This window comes from Pelophylax lessonae (genome assembly GCF_965119305.1).
Source record: "Pelophylax lessonae genome assembly, chromosome: 4".
NCBI lineage: Eukaryota > Metazoa > Chordata > Amphibia > Anura > Ranidae > Pelophylax > Pelophylax lessonae.
In genome coordinates, this window is record NC_138771.1 from 528,123,639 (window position 1) to 528,144,322 (window position 20,684).

General features: G+C 46.0%; 1 protein-coding gene across 1 annotated transcript in view; it reads right to left on the reverse strand.

Annotated features, from left to right (window-relative positions):
• LOC309554291 (patatin-like phospholipase domain-containing protein 2) overlaps positions 1-19,170 on the reverse strand; it is a 39,221-nt gene extending 20,051 nt beyond the window's left edge. Inside the window, exons 1-2 of the mRNA XM_082255943.1 lie at positions 18,883-19,170; positions 504-736 (exon numbers count right to left, since the gene is read on the reverse strand). Of these exons, the coding sequence (XP_082112069.1) occupies positions 504-736; positions 18,883-19,069 (420 nt within the window). The 5' untranslated portion in view covers positions 19,070-19,170. The remainder of the gene's footprint in view (positions 1-503; positions 737-18,882) is intronic.
• Positions 19,171-20,684: the final 1,514 nt, after the last annotated feature.

Genomic DNA, 20,684 nt, shown 5'->3' on the forward strand with positions numbered 1-20,684 from the left:
CCACTTTAAGACTTCTAGAAAAATGCATGGGTTTCTCTGGGCTAAAAGAGTGGTGAAAGGCTAGTCTGAAGGATTGAGTGGTTTCAGTATAACTGCTGCATATACTCCCTTTCCTGTTTGCACCACAGGATTTTTGCATCAATACATAATTCTGAATTCATTATAATAAAGCTTAAGTGCGTTCTTTTCCCAAGATCTAAAAAGGCATCTGCCATCTAAAAAGGTAGTGAGCTTCCAAGGGTATTTAACCCTTGACTTGACCAGGCATATAGTGTAAGATCTTTTTGCCAACGTTATAAAGGCTACATTTTTGGAACAAACATTAAAAAAAAGCAGACATTTCAAGAGAGCAGACATCTCTATGCTTATTAAAGGAGATCTTTTCTACAACACACAGCAGATTTCCTGTTCACCATCCTGCTGGTGCTCGGTTTATAAAGCCTGTACATCAGTGAAGCCATCTTGTGTCATTCAGTACTGTACACCACGTATGTGCATCTTACCTGAATAAGCTCCTCCTTTGAGCTGAACTCAGACACCAAGACGTTCTCTCCATCGGAGACCCGGGTGAGGGATATACACAGTTTGCCCGATGCCAGCTCATGTGCATTTTCAGGGAGGTTTCTGTAGAGTCCGTCCTTTAGGATCTTGACCAGATTAAAAGAAGGGTGCAGCGGGCCCAGGTTTCTCTTTCTGGCTTCCTTGGCAACCTCCATTACATCTGAACAGCATTGAGCTGCAAGGAGAAAGCATGGAGAGCAGCCTTAGAGCCTCTGATGTATTGTTATGCCAAATATAACCTCTGCAGAAGGAGCCCATTCTTTGGGACATTACAGCCTATTTACTTATGAGGAAGCAAATTAATAGTTTAATAAATCTAAAAAGGTAATACTGAACTGCATTCTCAGAGGGAAGCAGGGAAAGCAACACACCTCAACTCCAGGGTCACCAGCTCAGCACCCTTTCCCTGTGTGCTATTTACCCACCATTGATGCACCCGTGAAAAAAAAAAAAATCTATTTACGTACCCATTTCCAAAATGTCTTCCAAAGTGACTAAAGTGTGTGGGGGGGTGGGGGCTGCCAAGCATTATTCAATCCAGTAGAGGGGTTGTGCTGGATTAGTGTGAAAGGATTAGAATGCGGAGAACAGTGTAAGATTACAAGGCAAGCTGTTGTTGGATCCCTTTTTTTTTTTTTTAACTTGACCCAAGCTGGAATTGGGCTTTTAAGCCTTGTTCTCCAGCCTTGCATACCTACTTTGCCTTCACTGCCCTAGCACTCTGTTCAGTTTTGAGCAGTGATAAAATACCCAGTGCTTCGGTGTATGTAGGTGACAAAGCATGTGCTGATTAACTAAATGTGGTTACATGGGGGTTAGGAGAAAATAATCCCTGTGGTCTCCAACTGGAAATCTGACCTGAGCCACTAAGGGTGAAAGACAATAAGGTAACCATGCTATTCTGCCCTACCCATGCAGCAAAAGCACATGTTCTCTTAAAAAGGTAGCCATCTATACATATGAAGAGGCATCCATTTTGTATCAGAAGACAGAATAAAATCAGGTCAATGTTAAAAAAAAAAAAAAAATCACTGAAGCCATGACGTCCAGACACAATAAAGGTTGACATCCTCCTTGCTACACGAGCTGAACACCCTTCAGAGTACATTTCTGGTGATTTGGATCGCAAGTTTAAATTGCCTGCATCATCTCAGAATAATCCAGGAACCAAAACAGAAAGGCAAGTTAGAGGGAAAATTTTTCTACACCAGGACATTGGGAAAAAGTACAATGAATACAAATGTGTAATTGTAATTTTTAAAACACCATTGATGCAACAGATCATAGTTCATAGAATTTGTCCTAACCTCTGCCATTCTTACTTTTGCTGGACAGATTTGCTCACATTTATTTCGTTAGACTAATTGATTCCGTTATACTATAGCATTACATGTGTTTACTACATGCATTTAGAAATCAGTGATTTTTTTTTTTGGTAACCGGTGTCCAAGTTATAAGTGGATTGCTCACTAAACCCATACTTGCCAACTGTCCCGTTTTTGCCAGGACAGTCCCGGCAAATAGAAGCCTGTCCCGGCAATGTACTTATTTACACTTTGCACTTTATTTGTAGTTACATATTACATTTTTTGTATGGTCACACCTGAGCACATTTCACACTTTAGAATTTCAGAGAATTGTAATGAGAATTTTAAACTTTAGGCAGAAGTAGTGCAGCTGAATGGGAGAATTATTCCAACTCTGCTACTTTGGCCTCAAGTTTAAAATTCCCTTTTCAATTTCCTGTAATTCTCTCGTTATCGAGTAGACCCTATAATCTGATAAGTAGGTGGAGATTAGTTATATGGAGTGGGCGGAGCTTCATGGAGGTAGGTGTGGTAAGTAATTGATAGCTGTGCTGCAAAAGTGTCCCTGGAAATTTTTTTCAAATGTTGGCAACTATGACTAAACCCAAACCTTGTGCCCTTTTTTGAAGCAGGAATTTGGACCAAGAGACTAATTTTACTTCTGCTTCTATTAGAATTTTTTTGTTACTCTTGGCATGCAAAACATTCTCAGAACATTCATGAAAATGCATCATTAATCATCCAGCACAACTTTGCCATCTAATGTGGTAAAAATAATCATGAAAGAATGATGACCTTGAGTGGACATGCTTCAGTCTTGGAGAGAATGATCTTTTGTGTAAGGACAGACAGAGCCTGTTTATAATTAATGAAGGGATTTGGCCAATGCAGAACAATGTGACCATGAAATTGTCATACTTTCCGGTGGCTGGTTGGGCTCTTACAGTCTGGCTGGGCTCTTACAGTCAATCAAGTCTAAGTATGCAAGTAAATGATCGTTATCCATATTGTGGAATTTGTTTTTTCTGATAACTGGCATTTTTCTAGGAGTGTGCATGCCAAAATCCAGACATACAAGCACATACAGTTCAGACAGAATTCTGCCATAGGCACACCTAAAGTGTATGTAATCTAACCATAACATTTATTTATTTATTTATTTTTTTAAAGAAACATTTTCCATACATATGCATGGGAAGAAACACCATCATACAGAATAGTGCAGAGAAGGTAGTATACAGCAGACAATCATAAGTGCACACCAGCATTATCAACCAAAAATAATGGTATAGGCCCTACCTCAATCTATATGACAGAAGCATGAAAAAGAGGAGATTGGGGAGCCCGCCTGAGCAAATGCAGGCATCAAAAACACAAGGCCCGCTGGGCGAGGGTACACTTATGGCACTTTTCAACTGCAAGTACCGGCTCGGCTCCACTCGGCCCTGCTTGGCTCGGTTTGGTTTTTCACTGCATGGTACGGTTCGGTACGGTTTGCTTTTCTACTAAAGTAAAGTGGGTGGGATAACAACGATTCTCTGACCAATCAGTGGCTAGTAGTGACAAACAGTCAAGGCTGAATGCAAAGGATTGTGGGATATGGTACCGGTACGGCCCTCTTGGAACAACAACCGAGGTGGTACTGTTTAAGCGAGCCGTACCGTTTGGTTCCTTGTAGTGGAAAAGCACCGCTGTACCGTACCATTCTAACACCGTACCATGCAGTGGAAAAGCGCAAAAGCGAGCCGAAGCGTTCGGTTCCATGCAGTGGAATAGCGCCACAATGGTCCCCCAAGCTGGCACCAGGCAGGGCTGAAATGTGTAGCATCTCCACAAGTCAAACCATGAGCATGCAAACTGGAGCCCCTCTGGATTTCCCAGTGCAGTATGTCACAATTAGTAGAGATCCAAAAGAGTATCACACCACATGGTATGGGCTCTCGTCGCTGTGCATCAGGTGCTGTGGAAGATCGAAAAACAAGCACCTAAAAAACAGAATACAAAGTAATAAGGAAGGTAGAACCAAATCAACTTAAAAACACTCAGATAAGATTGGGACGCCAAGCGGTAGGTTTCAGCAGCAAGTCAGTATATGTAATTTATCAATATAAAAAATATTTTATTTTTTTAAAAAACATACACACACTCTTAAAAACAGAACATATTACCAGACTATAATAACTGCACCTTTTGCCTGGTTATTATATACTAGGATAAGGATTATATGCGGTTTCGCCTCCAGATTTTTACAATACAGATAAAGCAGATACAAGCAACCAATTTACCTCTGATAAGCTACCAAACTTTGATTTCTAGAACTACTTTTACTCTATATGGTTTGTCCTTTGAGAGTCTTAGGAGATACATTAACTAGTTTCTCTGAAGAATATCTAATCTCTCTAGCCCTGATGTATAAGGAAAAACAAAATAAATAAAGATAGCCCTGAACTGTGGAGGAATTGTAATTCGTCAAAAGGTTGCTCAGGTTTATGACCCCAGACAAGTTTTCCAGGAGAAACATAATCAGACCAGACCTGAGTGTGGTCAGCTCACACAATTCAGCCAATCAGAGCCTAGGCACTGACAGCACTGGGATTGTTGTCTAAATGGACAGTTCCTTGGCCTGGAAATGGACCTTTCCCTTTTTCCACCTCTTGCCAAAAATACAAAAGAAATGCAAACACACACATCTACCTAGCTGGAGGACCAGCAATTGCGGGGTGTACAGATCACCTGTGGTGAACCTGTGCTTTGCTAGTTTCAGGTATCAGTGCTCAACCTGTGGCCCTCCAGCTGTTGTGAAACTACAAGTCCTATCATGCCTCCGCCTTTGGGAGTCATGTTTGTAACTGTCAGCAGCTTGCAATGCCTCATGAGACTTGTAGTTCCACAACAGCTGGAGGGCCACAGGTTGAGCACCCATGTACACTATGTAAAACAGGAATATGGGTTTTAAATATAATGTGTAGCACCCTACAGGTAGGTGCTAGGTAAATGTATAGTGGGCCTTGCCTGCCTAACAGCAGGGCCATGATTTCTTTTTGAGCAGGGCTTCATGGCTTCCAGGTGTGTCTGCTGAGGAGGGAATCTCCCCACTGGCTCTGTGAGAGGCTTCTCATAGGGCAGTGAGGAAACCCAATCAGGGACACATTCAAGCTTGTGCCCATCAGTGCCGGAAAAAAAAAAAAAACTTTTCTATTTGTGTAGCAAAAAAGAAAAAAACTTGCGGTGATTAAATACCACCAAAAGAAAGCTCTATTTGTGGGGAAAAAATGACATAAATTTGGTTTAGGTATACTGTTGCATGACCACGCAATTGTCATTCAAAATGCAACAGCACTTAAAGCTAAAAATTGGCCTGGGCAGGAAGGGGGAGAAAGTGCCCTGTATTGAAGTGGTTAAAGGCTTATTTTTTAATTAATTGAAATTAAAGAAAAAAGGGATGGTATACTTACCTGCTCTCTGCAATGGTAATGCACAGAGCGGTCCCTGGCTTCCTCTTTAGCAGCAGCACTGTCTGCCCCCCTTTTGCATGTGCCCCCTCAGAAAGCCATGTGTTATGGGGCAGACATGTAGGGATACTCCTGAGCTGGGTTGTGTGTTTCCATTGACACACAATGTGGCACAGCCATGCCCCCTGCTCACTCTTCATAGAATTTGACTGACAGCAGCAGGAGCCTGGTTATTTCAGCATAGTGGTTACACAGTACTGTTTTTCCTCCAGATTATAGAACAATATAGATAAAGTCCATATCAACAATGACAGAATTATCTCTTTAACAAGCTACCGAACTTTGAATTCTAGACCGCAACTACTTTTACTTGATGTGGTTTGTCCTTGGGGAGTCACATGAAATTCATTTCTCAGAAGAATATCAGTGCAAATTCTCAAAACTATCAGTGCTCACAGCCCTGAATGTACACGGAAATAGAACAAAAGTAAGATAGCCCTGAACTGCTGAGGAATCCCAACTGCTTAATAGGCTCAAGATCATGACCTAAGGTAAGCTTACCAGGGGAAACCTGAGCAGAGCAGACAGAGCGAGAACAGTCAGCTCACACAATCCAGCCAATCAGAGCCTGACACTGGGACAGCACTGGGGTTGTTGCCTAACCTGAGTGCATTGGCCTGGAAATAGCCCTTTCCCTTTTACACCTCTTGTAGGTTTTGCATTTCTTTTGCATATTTGAAATCACACACACACACACACACACACACACACACAGTTCATGTATAACCCCCCTTCACACGGTGTTGCCGATCAGGTCCCTGTCAGTTATTCAGGTGGACCTGATTGTAAGGTCCACTCACCCCTATGGACAGGCAGGTGTAAACGGACGTGTCTGTTTATACCTACTTACCTCCAGGTTCAATCCAGGCTGCTAAAAAAAAAAAAAATGGAAGGGGATCTATGTGCTTCTGTTCTGCATATGATCAGAGGGTAGTTGGGTGTACTACTTCTGTACAGAAGCTCTGTCCATGTCCATCCTGCAGAAACTGACCCATCATCTGCCCACTCTGCTGCAATCAGAAGGGGATCTGTGAGCTGATCGTGCTGCTGTCAATCAAATCCAGTCACACTGGGCCGAGTCCTGCGGTCTGTGTCAATGGACGAAGCAGTGGGACTCGGAAGCGAGCCCGCATGGGTGGCACCAGTGGGGGCACCAGATGAAGAAGAGAAGGGTCCTGGAGCACCAGCAGGGCACCCCAGAAGAGGATCGGGGCTGCTCTGTGCAAAACACACACACATGGTTTTCTGACCTTCCAATGTATCGTGGTCAGGATGGGGGGGGGGGGGGGGGTGCACAGCCGGCCACATATCTGTGCACCCCTGTACCAGTGTAAGGCTTCGTTTCCACTATTGCTACTTGACACATGTCAAGTCGCACAGCAAGTCAAAAGCCATTGATTTCAATTCGGCCCGTTTTCACTGCCGCGACTTGAGTTGCGGCAACTTCAAAAGTAGTTTGTGCACTACTTTTAGGCCGACTTCCCTCTATAATTAGGGACAAGTCGCACTGAAAGCCACAAACAACTTTCACTACGAAGTCGCGCTAGAAGTAGCACGACTTCGTAGCCGCGGTAGTGGAAACGGAGCCTAAACGCTGATGCTTCTGTTTCTGCTTCAGTGTTTACCCGCACATATGTGTGCAACGTATTTTTACAAGTTGCGGCTGTTTACACAAGTATAGGGGCATACCGTTTTTCTGTGGAATGTTGCACAGCCCAGCAGCACCACCTCAGGGGCAGGAAAACATTGGGAATTTTACATGAAGCATAATTTATGTGTGAAAAAAAAAAAAAAAAAAAAAAAAAATCGGTGTGAACAGGTCCTAATTATGTTCCTATGTTGTCACCCTGTAAGATGTGTTACTGGTACACACTACATGCGACCGTGCCAACACACATTGTGCAGATATGCTCCACTGTTGTCACCATCAGGAGCCCGGAGCTGAGCAATGGCATGCAACCAACACTGTAGCAAGTGCATAGACAGGAAGTGGCTGAAAAGGCTGCAGGAGATCAGCACTGAGATGTCATGAATTATTCTGACTGGCTGGTTCAAAACATCAGCTAATTTGTATTTCACCAGCCTCATGGTTTTGAAACAAATTGCAAGCAGTTCAGCATGAAAGATTTTTTTTCTACCTCTCCTCATGTTTCTATAACGTCATTCTGCAGTACTGAACCATACAGTCTATGTAAGTGTGTACAGCCAAATGTCATGGCTTCCTATCACCTCATGTCAGGTCACCATCCTCCTCTCACTCCACATTTACAGCGACTGCGGGAACGTGGATGTCCTCACTTGACCAGGACAAATGGAGGATGGCCTGAGTTACGAAGTTCACATTTGGAAACCTCTAGAGAAACCAAACAAGCAACTGCATTATCATTACCAGTGTTATAGCGGCCTATTATCTGAGGGCAAAGTATACAACACTACTCCTAACAGCTTCTCCACAACCCGAAGGACTTCAGCTGCCATTTAGGTCAATGAACTCCAGGAGAAGAAAAGACTCTGCAAACCAAACTTTCTAAACAAAGGGCCAAATTACCTTGAGGGGGCCATTAAACAATGCTTCAGGCCAAAGGCGTAACTAGAACCTTCAGGGCCCCGGTGCAAGAAACCATGAAGGGCCCCCCGGACCCCTGGCTGGGGGCCTTCCCTTCAAGCCTGGGGCTCTTTCCACTGATCCTGGGGCCCTTTACTCTTGCTGCGGGACCCTTTCACAAGTTCTGCAGTGGGCCCCCTTCCTGCCATCTTGGGGCCTCCTCTCGGTGGTGGAATGTCAGGGCCCGGCTGCAAGTGTGACCTTTGTGATCCTGCTAGTTCATCCACTGGTGTCAGTAGTTTTTATTTTTTGGAATTATAATTTTTTTTATCATTTTATTTATTTATTTATTTTACAATGTCACTGACTATGACTCTGTCCATTCAGAAAAGGAAGGAGCTGGTAAATTACATATTTACTGACCCCTTCCTGGTTCTCTATTGTGTCATTCTATCCTATCCTATCCAGATGTACAGGGGAGCCACACAGGCCCCCTAGAGCATGGGGCCCGGTTGCAATTGCAACCCCTGCAACCCCTGTAGTTACGCCCCTGCTTCAGGCTTGGTGGTCAGTGGGAAAAACAAAAATGACATAGCGCCTGTGGTCAATAGAAGGAGAAATAGTGCCCCATAAATGTTATTTATTAGTGGGAGAAGTGGTGCCCCATTATTGGTGTCAATAGGAAGAATATCACAATATCATTGGTGTCAGTGAGAGGAAGAACACCCCATTGTTGGGGTCAGTGAGAGGAAGAACGCCCCCATTGTTGGGGTCAGTGAGAGGAAAAACGCCCCCATTGTTGGGGTCAGTGAGAGGAAAAACGCCACCATTGTTGGGGTCAGTGAGAGGAAAAACGCCACCATTGTTGGGGTCAGCGAGAGGAAGAACGCCCCCATTGTTGGGGTCAGCGAGAGGAAAAATGCCCTATTATTGGGGTCAGCGAGAGGAAGAACGCCCCCATTGTTGGGGTCAGCGAGAGGAAGAACGCCCCCATTGTTGGGGTCAGCGAGAGGAAGAACGCCCCCATTGTTGGGGTCAGCGAGAGGAAGAACGCCCCCATTGTTGGGGTCAGCGAGAGGAAGAACGCCCCCATTGTTGGGGTCAGCGAGAGGAAGAACGCCCCCATTGTTGGGGTCAGCGAGAGGAAGAACGCCCCCATTGTTGGGGTCAGCGAGAGGAAGAATGCCCCCATTGTTGGGGTCAGTGAGAGGAAGAATGCCCCCATTATTGGGGTCAGTGAGAGGAAGAACGCCCCCATTGTTGGGGTCAGCGAGAGGAAGAACGCCCCCATTGTTGGGGTCAGCGAGAGGAAGAACGCCCCCATTGTTGGGGTCAGTGAGAGGAAAAATGCCCTATTATTGGGGTCAGTGAGAGGAAGAACACCCCCATTGTTGGGGTCAGTGAGAGGAAGAACGCCCCCATTGTTGGGGTCAGCGAGAGGAATAGCACCCCATCTATTGTGTCAGTGGGGAAAATAGTGCTGCGTATCAGTGGGAGGAATAGACAGATAAAGGCAGGCAGAAGGCTGAATCCGTCCCACAGGCCACAGTTTGAAGACTGTTGCAGGAGCCTCCTATTAAGCCTCCTGCGCCCAGGCATATGAAAATATGCCCATTAAGCTTTATCTTTCCACCAAGAGCTGGCAGAAAAATCTAGCATATAAAATGCCAAATCTGGTGTGCAACTACACACGTTTATGTGCATTTATGCGTATTAGGTGCATCATTTTATTCTATTGGCTAGAACATGAATTTGTTCTAGCCATTAGGCCAAAATTTCGTGTACTTATGCGCACATATGTGTAATTACACCAGCATGCTTTTCTCTGAATGGAGGTTTGAGGCATTTTTTTTTTTATACACCTAAACACTGCTCTCTATGAATAGACCACCCCACAGGGTGTATGGATGCATTTGCTAAGGCCCTATTCCCACCTGAGTGTTTTTCAGCTTGTAAACCGCTCATATCTGAAGTCTCAAAACACCCAACAAGCAAAATCTCATTCATTTCAATGACCCCTGTTCACACATGAGCATTTTGTTGCCTGAAGCTCTCCCACCCCCCCCCCCCCGGCGGCTTCCGGTGGGACCCGGGCATCCTACCTGCATGGCCGCCGAATAGAAGACCCGATCAAAGCCGTATTCGGCTCTGATCGGGTCTCCATGTAAAAACCTGGAAGTGATGTCACGACATCATTTCCGGGTATTCGGCGCCAAATTCAAAAAAATGACAGCATTCAAAACAGCCAAACTTGGCGTTTGGTGGCTTTTAAGTGCAGAGGAGGGATTTGGGGTCTTTTAGACCCCCAGATCCCTCCACAAGAGTATCTGTGTAAAAAAATAAAATAAATAAAAAAAAAAAATAATTTTAAATGTTCGAAAATATCGGCAGATATCGGCCAATACCAATATGCGATGATCAAAATATCGGTATCGGCAATAAAAAAAAACGATATCGGTCGATCACCAAGTCAATGCCTGCCTCCAAACACCTGTAAAAAATGCCTGGAAAAATGATATGCTCAGGTGTGAATGGAGCCTAAAGCGCCATACACACTATAAGATTTTCTGAAGACTTTTTCCTTCAGATTTACCTTTTCTATGTAGTACATGGGCCTGCCTGATTGCATTATCATACAAATTGAAAGTGTTTAGGTTTGACCTCATATTATCTGGTTTTGGTAAATCTAAAGGAAAAAAAGTCTTCAGAAAATATTATAGTGTGTATGGCCCATTATACAGAGCTGTGTTTAGAGACCCAAAAAAAAAAAAAAAAGGTTTCAACCATAGTAGAAGCACACCCATATTCTCTGACCATCTCCTAAGGCTAGGTTCACACTTGTGCGGCTCTCGAGGCTGCGTTTTGCATGGCCATGGCAGCCAATTAAATTTAAATAGGCTGCTGTGCCTCCTGAAAACAAGAAAACGAGCTCTGCTCCATTTTTTAAAGTGCTGCCGGCATGGAAACCACAATGCAGTGCAGTTGCCATCGGGGGTTTCCAGTGCATAGGGGTGGCATTATGGGCACCCCCACGTATCTCCTGAGCAGCAGAACGTTCTTCTGTGTGGTACAGTCCCACAGCGGCAATCACCCACACAGGTGTGAACCGAGCCTCAAGGATGTCCACAGTCTGAGAGCCTTCTTTAGCCTTATACAGTATATTAAATATTCTGATATCTGTGATAATAATGGAGACTCCCTATACCATGGGAGGTAAAACACCGCTGGTCTGAAGTCGCCTCATAACTAATGACATTTGAAAATATAAACATGTTACCATGTTGTATCAAAAATTACTACATTGTTTCAAGTAGAATGGCATCTAGCTACTGTACATCTTCTAAAACTAAGGCTGCATTCACATGTCAGCGTATAATCGCGGGCAGAACCGCCGCGGTTCCGCCAGCGATTCGGAGATTTATTGCAAATCGCGGGACGCCTAGCGTTGCCCGTTGATTTGCAATAGCCCCCCAAACGCCGAGCGATGTTGCCGCGATTTACACCCGCCGAATCGCGGCAACATCGCGCAAACAAAATCGCGGGACGCAATACGCTCCAAAAAAGTACAAGAGCTTCTTTGGAGCGTATTGCGTCCCGCGATTTTGTTTGCGCGATGTTGCCGCGATTCGGCGGGCGTAAATCGCGGCAACATCGCTCGGCGTTTGGGGGGCTATTGCAAATCAACGGGCAACGCTAGGCGTCCCGCGATTTGCAATAAATCTCCGAATCGCGGGCGGAACCGCGGCGGTTCTGCCCGCGATCATACGCTGACATGTGAATGCAGCCTTAGGGCTCATTTAAACCAGCCCCACTCACACACCATGCAGTATGATACATTGTAACTTTTTTCTTTTACCTGTACTGCAGTTTTACAATATCTCCTCATTTACACATGCAGCTGTAAAAAGGTAGTAAAAATATGCAGTTGAGCCATGGTTTTTCCACTCCACTGGCTGCCCACCTTAAGCAAACTTGGCAGCCAGAGGGGGTTGTACATATACCATAGCCATGATGCTGTGTTTAGTGGCAAAACTGACACCACATGTTGTGTTTGGCGGGCAGCACCACTAACAAATGTTACCAATTTCAGTGGACGGGGCTGTGCCGTAATTACATGCAATGCATGTAATTGCAGCATGATGCTGCGATCTTTCAAGGGATAAAACAGGAGTTAACATATCGCCTACTGATCACCCATCAACTGCCTTCTGAAAAGTGATCCACCACAAACCGTAACTTTATTGAAGTGTCACAAAATGAAACTTCATTCATCTGCAGTGACAGGTGGTGAGGGCACTGCGCCAAAATGCAGAGCCCAACAACTGGATGGAGTGAATAGGGCAGATGGAACAATTGTTTTCTATGTATCCATGGGTTGTTCCATGCGGATCAATGCAGCTCAAGAGACATGGTGCCAATGAGCCCTTAGATTGGATTTATGTCCGTATGGCACACATACAGTCAGATATATTATAAACTAACAATTATTACATATTATCAGTATTCCCAGACTTTGTTTTCATTAATACAGCACTGCCACCTTTTCTGTGCAGATATACATACATTATATTATTTAAATGTGATCTTTGTTCAGTTTGCAGTCAGATAATTGGTGTTGGTAAATATATAGACAGCACGTAAGCAATATCTGCAATAGAAACTGTCTGCCTGAACTGGAGTAACCCCTAGGACCTTTGTTCCCTATAGATCTGTGTCATTCTTATGGTAACAGCCTAGTGATGACCGGCTGACCAGCTGTAACCTCACACCAAGGGGGGGAGGGGGGTTTACACCCACAAGTCAGCTCACTGGCCATGTCCAATCACAGGCCAGCTCTTCAACTCCACACATTCCTAAAAAAAAAAAAAAAAAATAAAAAAAAAAAAGAGCTTCAAACCTAAAAGAATAAACATGTTCATGAGAAGAATCCCAGCTTCCTGAATACATGGGGACATCGCACCCATACTGGGGACCTCATCACTCACATGTGTAGATTCAGTGCCGGTTCAAATTTGTGCGATCACAGAGATCGCATATAATTCGGAGCGCACTGCTCCTAAAATGACATGCAATGTCTGTGCGGTGCAAATTCAGCCATACAGTTTGTATGGCTGAATTCACACCGCAATCGCACTATAACACGCACAGGACCCTTTTTTTGGTACGCAACGGAATCGGATCGCATGGTGGTTCACACCAGTGCGATCCGATTCTGTGCGAACTTTCAGATCGCACTGCGATATGCGATCTGATCTGGGGGGGTCGTTAACTTTGAATTGCATATGGCAGTGTGAACTGCCAGGGTTGCGGATGCGATGCGGGAACACGCTGCATATTTGCAGCGTTCCCGCATCACACAAATGTGAACCGGTGTTCTAAAATTTTCTCGGACCCGTGAAAAAAAATCGGACCTCGTCACTTCCGGTTATAGGAGTCTCAAGTGCGCATGCGCATGAGACATTATCTTGGTTTGGTAAACTTATAACACATAGCGGGCAGCTGAATGAGAGGAGGCGGGGCTGAGGTGGGACGGAAGACACCGCCGCGTCATCTGCAGAGCTGAATAGAGGAGGCGGGACGGCGGCGCGGCCGTGTAATAAATGCAGGACTTTAGCGACTCCTTCTGTTTTATTATCTTTAGTAATTATCGTATTATTCATCCTTAGGATTTCATTACATTGACTATTTATATAATACAAAATAAGAAATACTAAATGTAATGAAATCCTAAGGATAAATAATACGATAATTACTAAAGATAATAAAACAGAAGGAGTCGCTAAAGTCCTGCATATATTACACGGCCGCTCCTCCATCCCGCCTCCTCCACCAGCTCTGCATATGTGTCCTCCGTCCTCTGTCGCACCTCAGCCCCGCCTCCTCTCAATCAGCTGTCCGCTCTCTGTTATAATTTTGCCAAACCTCGAAAAATGTCTTCTGCGCATGCGCACGGACGACTCCCATTCGCTGTTTTGTGATGCTCTATCACCGGAAGTGACGAGGTCCGATTTTTTCACGGGTCCGACAAAATTTTACAACACCGGTGTTCCGTGAGAATTACCTACCCCGTGAGAATTACCTACCCCCCGTCACTTCTGGCCAGGAACAGCTGAGCAGCGCAGCAGTGCGCATGCTCACAGGGCCGGATACCTAAAGGGACAACAGAGGAGCAGACTAGTGCGCATGCGCACTAGTATAGAAATAGCACAGTGTACCGTTGAAAAAACCTACCCACGCGGCGGTTAAATAAAACAGCGGGGCTGCAATACGAATCATCTCCGCTCGTGTGCCTGTCACTTCCCTGATCTCGGCAAGTAAATATAAAAGCGGCTGGCGTCTCCGTGATTTATGTTTACATACACCCGCCGCCGCTTTTATATTTAGTTGCCGAGATCAGGGAAGTGACAGCCACACGAGCGGAGATGATTCGTATTGCAGCCCCGCTGTTTTAATATAAGCGCTGCATTCCATACAGTGCCGTGAACCGGAAGTGACGAGGGGTAGGTTTTTCTCACGGGTAGGTAATTCTCACGGAACACCGGCACTAAACATTGCAATAGTAAAAAAATGAAGAAATCAACAAATAAAATAAAGGAAACAAATAAAATAAACAAATATATATTATACATATAGTAATTACAGAGTATTATATATATATATATATATATATATATATATATATATAAATAAAACACACACATACTTTTTTTTTTTTTTTTTTTAAGGTTTAATAATTATTTAAAAAAAGTACAAAAGCACCCCTGACTGCGTCTTTGTTAATCCTAAGAGGGAATGAAAATACTGAATCCATAGTAGATGTGCACCTTGTCAACAGTAAAGAAAAAAATAAATAAATAAAAGGGGGGAGGGAGGGGATTTAAAAAGTTATTTGTATCATTTTTTTTTTTTTTAAATCAATTTCTTTTTACTGAGCATATTTAGTGAGCAGTTTATCTTCTAGGAAGGTCTCTCCAAGAACCAGAGAAAATAACGGCCTCATGCACATTGGACACGTCGGCCAACTCAGCCAAAAGCCTTTCTCCTGGCAGCAGAAAAAAAACACCTGTAAACGTGGTAATGTGTTTAGACACATCAAGCACATTATTTTTTTTTATAATTGACAAGTTTTAGCTTAAAAAACTGTGGTGTTTACTTGTAAATTTCAAACCATCCATCCAAAAAAAGATGAAATTCAGTTTTGGGTTAGGATGCCTGCAGTCTGACTATCCCTATCAGCTATGCTATACCCTGGAAAATATAAAGAGACTTCACCTACTTTCACAAGAAGTCTCACTCTCCTTGTTGGACTCTTATTGCCGGTTCACACATATGCGATGCAGAAACCCTGCGAATCCACTGCGGGTTCCCACATCGCACTCAAATTGCAGGCAGTTCACACTGCCATATGCGAATCGCTGGGGATGTCAATACAAAGTTAATGACACCCCCAGATCAGTTCGCATAACGCAGTGCGAACTGTCAGCTCCAACATGAATCGGATCGCATAGGTGTGAACCACCATGTGATCCGATTCTGGTGTGGACCTAAAAAAGGGTCCTGTGTGTGTTGGGTCTTAATACAATGCAAATTCAGACATACAATCTGTGTGGCTGAATTTGCATCGCACAGACATCGGATGTAATTTGCAGAGCAGTGCGCTCCGAATCACATGCGATGTCTGACATTACACTAACGTGAAGCGGGACTCAAGCCTCGTACACACAATCAGATTATCAGACGAATGTTCTTTAGTATTTTGTTGCATGCTAGTCTCATATGGAAAGTCAAGTGGTTACTTTCATACGAGATTTCTCGTATGACAGAATTCAACTTCAGAAGTGATGTCATGCGTTGACTTGTCTTGATTTTTTTTCGGACGTATACTTTACTAATTAAATGAAAATCGGATGTTGTGCTTGTGTACAATAAAAATATTTATAGCCTGCACATCCAGTTTTTGTCGTACGAAAATTCATAATCGGCTGTCGAAAGCACTATACTAACGATCTGAAAATCGGCAGATCGTTCGTCGGACTAAATTTCACTTCCGATTTTCTTATTGGGTGTATGGGCCTTTAAATTTGGGCGTCTGAGAAAACAGATCAGAGAATACAGTCTCATCATGAACCAATAGCATACGATTGTTTCCTTAGCTCAGGAAATTATATAGAATTCTATGGGTCAATACACTCTTCTCTGAAAAACCCAGAGTTGTGACTGGTTGACATTAGCTACTATCTATCACTCATTACACACACACACACGTGCGCACAGACTCATGACTGCTTATACAAGTATGACTACATTTCCAGCATTGTTATGTAGTGTATAACTCACTGCTAAATGCCCAAATCATCAGAACTAAGGTAGTCAAGCAGTAAACAGACTAGGAATGTGGTTGACAGACTCAACAATCAGCCTGAGATGAGATCAGGTCAGAGATCTATAGACATTTCCCCGCTTCCTAATGAACAGACAGATTAGAGTTCCTTTTATAAAACCTGAAATCATTGTATACAAACAGTGGATTTATAACTGAAATGTATATAGCTCTCTATGATGGGAGGTGGGTGAAAGGTGGCTGGCGGGGCGATAGGTGGATGGCGGGGGGCGATAGGTGGATGGCGGGGGGCGATAGGTGGATGGCGGGGGGCGATAGGTGGATGGCGGGGGGCGATAGGTGGATGGCGGGGGGCGATAGGTGGATGGCGGGGGGCGATAGGTGGATGGCGGGGGGCGATAGGTGGATGGCGGGGGCGATAGGTGGATGGCGGGGGCGATAGGTGGATGGCGGGGGCGATAGGTGGATGGCGGGGGCGATAGGTGGATGGCGGGGGCGATAGGTGGATGGCGGGGGCGATAGGTGGATGGCGGGGGCGATAGGTGGATGAGTGTTTGATATGAGGACAGTTGCATCCTTTACAGTTTATATCTGCTAAAGTTCCAGACAAGACACTGGACAACCAACCTGGATAGGACTTTATTCCCAGGGAAGGATTAAATACAAATGAAAGCCGTTGGGAAGGGGACATTGGGGATTACATGGTCTCAATCCTTTTCCTGTGACAATATTCAGTTTGAAGAGCTTAGGGGTGGGCACAGGCTATAGATCAGATAGCAAAATTGGCTTCCACCACTCCCAGATGATTATGGGATGCATGAATTGTTCCTTGGATTTCTGTGCTGATTTGAACACTAATAAAGACTGTGATGGATGAGGATTCCACTCTGGAAAACTGACTGTACTAGAGACACTGTATGTATGGCACCTCCGGGATACAGAAAGGGGCCCCGGTCTGTATGGAACCTTTCGTATACAGAAGAAGGGCACCATCCTAGCACCTCTACTATACAGGAGGGAGGCACAGTCTGTATGGTATCCCTAGTACACAGGAGGTGGCAGTATCTGTATGGCACCTGAAAGATACATGAGGGGGTAACTAGGACTTCTGCAGGAGGAAACACTGCCTACATCAGAGAGGATATGGTCTACTGGAGGGTTACTGTCAATTAAAAGTGGAGTGGGGAGACACTATCTGTATATCAGATCCAGTGGGGGAGGGGGCGGGGTAAACTGTGTGCAAGATCTAAGGGGGGGGGCACTATCTGCATTATGTCAGATCCAGCAGGGGGGGGGGGGTAAACTGTGTGCAAGATCTAAGGGGGGGGGCACTATCTGCATTATGTCAGATCCAGCAGGGGGGGCACCGTCTACATGGCAGATCCAATAGGGGGGGGGGGGCACCGTCTGCATGTCAGATCTAATAGAGGGGCACCGTCTGCATGTCAGATCCAATGAGGGGAGCACCGTCTGCATGTCAGATCCAATGAGGGGAGCACCATCTGCATGTCAGATCCAATAGGGAGGGGGGGGGGTGGAGTACCGTCGGCATGTCAAATCCAATAGATGTGGAGGGGGGGGGCACCGTCTGCATGTCAGTTCCAATAAGGGGGGCACCGTCTGCATGTCAGTTCCAATAAGGGGGGCACCGTCTGCATGTCAGTTCCAATAAGGGGGGCACCGTCTGCATGTCAGTTCCAATAAGGGGGGCACCGTCTGCATGTCAGTTCCAATAAGGGGGGCACCGTCTGCATGTCAGATCCAATAAGGGGGGCACCATCTCTATAACAGATCCAATAGGTGGGGGGGGGGGGGCACCGTCTGCATGTCAGATCCAATAAGGGGGGCACCGTCTGCATGTCAGATCCAATAAGGGGGGCACCGTCTGCATGTCAGTTCCAATACAGGGGCGCCGTCTGCATGTCAGTTCCAATACAGGGGCGCCGTCTGCATGTCAGTTCCAATACAGGGGCGCCGTCTGCATGTCAGTTCCAATACAGGGGCGCCGTCTGCATGTCAGTTCCAATACAGGGGCGCCGTCTGCATGTCAGTTCCAATACAGGGGCGCCGTCTGCATGTCAGATCCAATAAGGGGGGCACCATCTGCATGTTAGATTCTATAAGGGGGACACCGTCTGCATGTCAGATCCAATAAAGGGGCACTGTCTGCATGTCAGATCCAATAGAGGGGCACCGTCTGCATGTCAGTTCCTATAAGGGGGGCACCGTCTGCATGTCAGATCCAATAGGTGGGGGGGGGGGCACCGTCTGCATGTCAGATTCTATAAGGGGGGCACCATCTGCATGTCAGATCCAATAGGTGGGGGGGGGGGGGCACCGTCTGCATGTCAGTTCCAATAAGGGGGGCACCGTCTGCATGTCAGATCCAATAGGTGGGGGGCGGGGGCACCGTCTGCATGTCAGATCCAATAAGGGGGGCACTGTCCGCATGTCAGATCCAAAGGGGGGGGGGGGGCACTGTCTGCATGTCAGATCCAATAGGGGAGGGAGAGCACCGTGTGCATGTCAGAACTAGTATGGGGGGGGGGGGGGGACACTGCATGTCTGCCTGGCACCACTAGAAGCCGAACCCCCCCGTCTCTCCTTAGTACTCACCCAGGCAGCACCTGCACACCAGGGCGGCAGCATTGAGAGCCCCGGCAGACGCCCCATAGATCTTGGTGGCCTCGGTGATCAGGTAGGGCGCTCTCTCCTGCAGGCAGCTGGACACCCCGACATGGTAAACCCCGAGGAAGCCGCAGCCGGCGAAGGAGAGGTTCCAGCCCCGCTCCCGATCGAACATGGTGGCTGTACACGGCACACAGCCCCGATCACTGAGATGACATGACAAGGAAGAGCCGTCCGTACAGATCGTTCAATATTTAAAGGACCGGACACAGTGACAGCCGAGCCCCGCCCCCCAGAGGCGTTACATCGAGGTAGCAGCAAATCAGAGCGCCGAAAAGTGCCTCCTGCCCTGCGCGTTAGGATCCCCTGAGTGACGTCACCCAGCGCTGGTTCAGAACAGAAGGCGAGAATTAGGAGGGGATGACGTAATGCAGGCTGGAGTTATCACCCAGAGTGATTATTCCACACAATAAGACTTACCTAGCAATGACAGATCTAATTACAGTCCACAGGATTGGGATCATATTCTGCTTCTCCCAAACATGTATATGCTTCTCCCATATATTCCCAGTCACAGTGTGACCATACTTACAGATCTACTGTACATTCCTCAGTGTGATCATACTAGCTCCATAATCATCTATAGCAAGGCTCTCCAAACTTTCTACACTAAGGGCCAGTTTACTTCCTTCAGACTTGTGCCCCATTGTTGGTGTCAGTGGGAGGAGTAGTTTCCCATCATTCAGCTTCGGGTGTGGCTGCAGGAAGGTTCTCTGGCTGTGTGTCTGGAGCTGCTCCAGGTGATCTGTTTGAGAGGGGAGTCTGGTAAAATCTCTCCCAGCTCTGCTGGCCCCTATCTGGGGAGGCCATGCAGGCCAGCAGGGCCTCTCCTGCTGGAAGCTCTCAGCCATCCCCTGGGCAGATGGATGACATACCTGCTCCTGGACAAGCCATGGCTGGGGATCTCTCTGCCCCTGGTGAGGATGAGGATACCGAGTCCATTCGGGAGCGAGTGGTGGCCGGGATCAAGGTCCTGAATAGGGAGAGAGACCAGCTCTACAAACTGAGAGCGGAGTTGAAGCGTCTGCGAAAGCAACGTGAAGGTTTGTACAGCCGCAACCGTGGATCTATGGATCCGGAAATCCAGTTGGCAAAGGTCCGGGTTCAACACCAGGAAACCATTGTGGCCATGATGGAAGGTAAAGAGGGGCCCTTTAAGGAAAAGTTTTGCAATGACCGCAGATTTGCAAGGATGGCAAAGATGGAGGTGGACGAGGAGACCCCCAGTTCTGACCCCCTGACCCCCCAAGGTGAGGTAAGCAACCCGTTGCCTTCTCAGGGCTCAGGAGGCATGCTGACAGTGATCCAGGCAGTGGAGTCTCCATTACGGGCGGATCAGCTGGTGTTTGGTGAGGAGAACTTTCCTGACAATGTGCCTGATAAGGTAAAACCTAGCAAGTCACAAGTGACTGATAAAACTATTTTTGTGCCATTTAACACCTTGGCTAATACTGATGTTTTGCCCAATGACACCCAGGCTGGTAATATTATATCCAGCAATACTTCAGCTGCTGATGTTTCCACTGAGGAAAAATTGCGTTTAAAAAATGACATTGCAGCAAAGGAACTACAAGAGCCAGAACAACCAGTTAACCCCCCTTTTGCTGAGTCAAAGGCTGTTTGTCCAGTCACAGCTGCTGTCTCTATACTGCAGCATCAGGACACCTGTGGTACTACAGCAGAAACTGTGATAGTGAATACTGATTGTTCTGACATTACTTCCAACACAG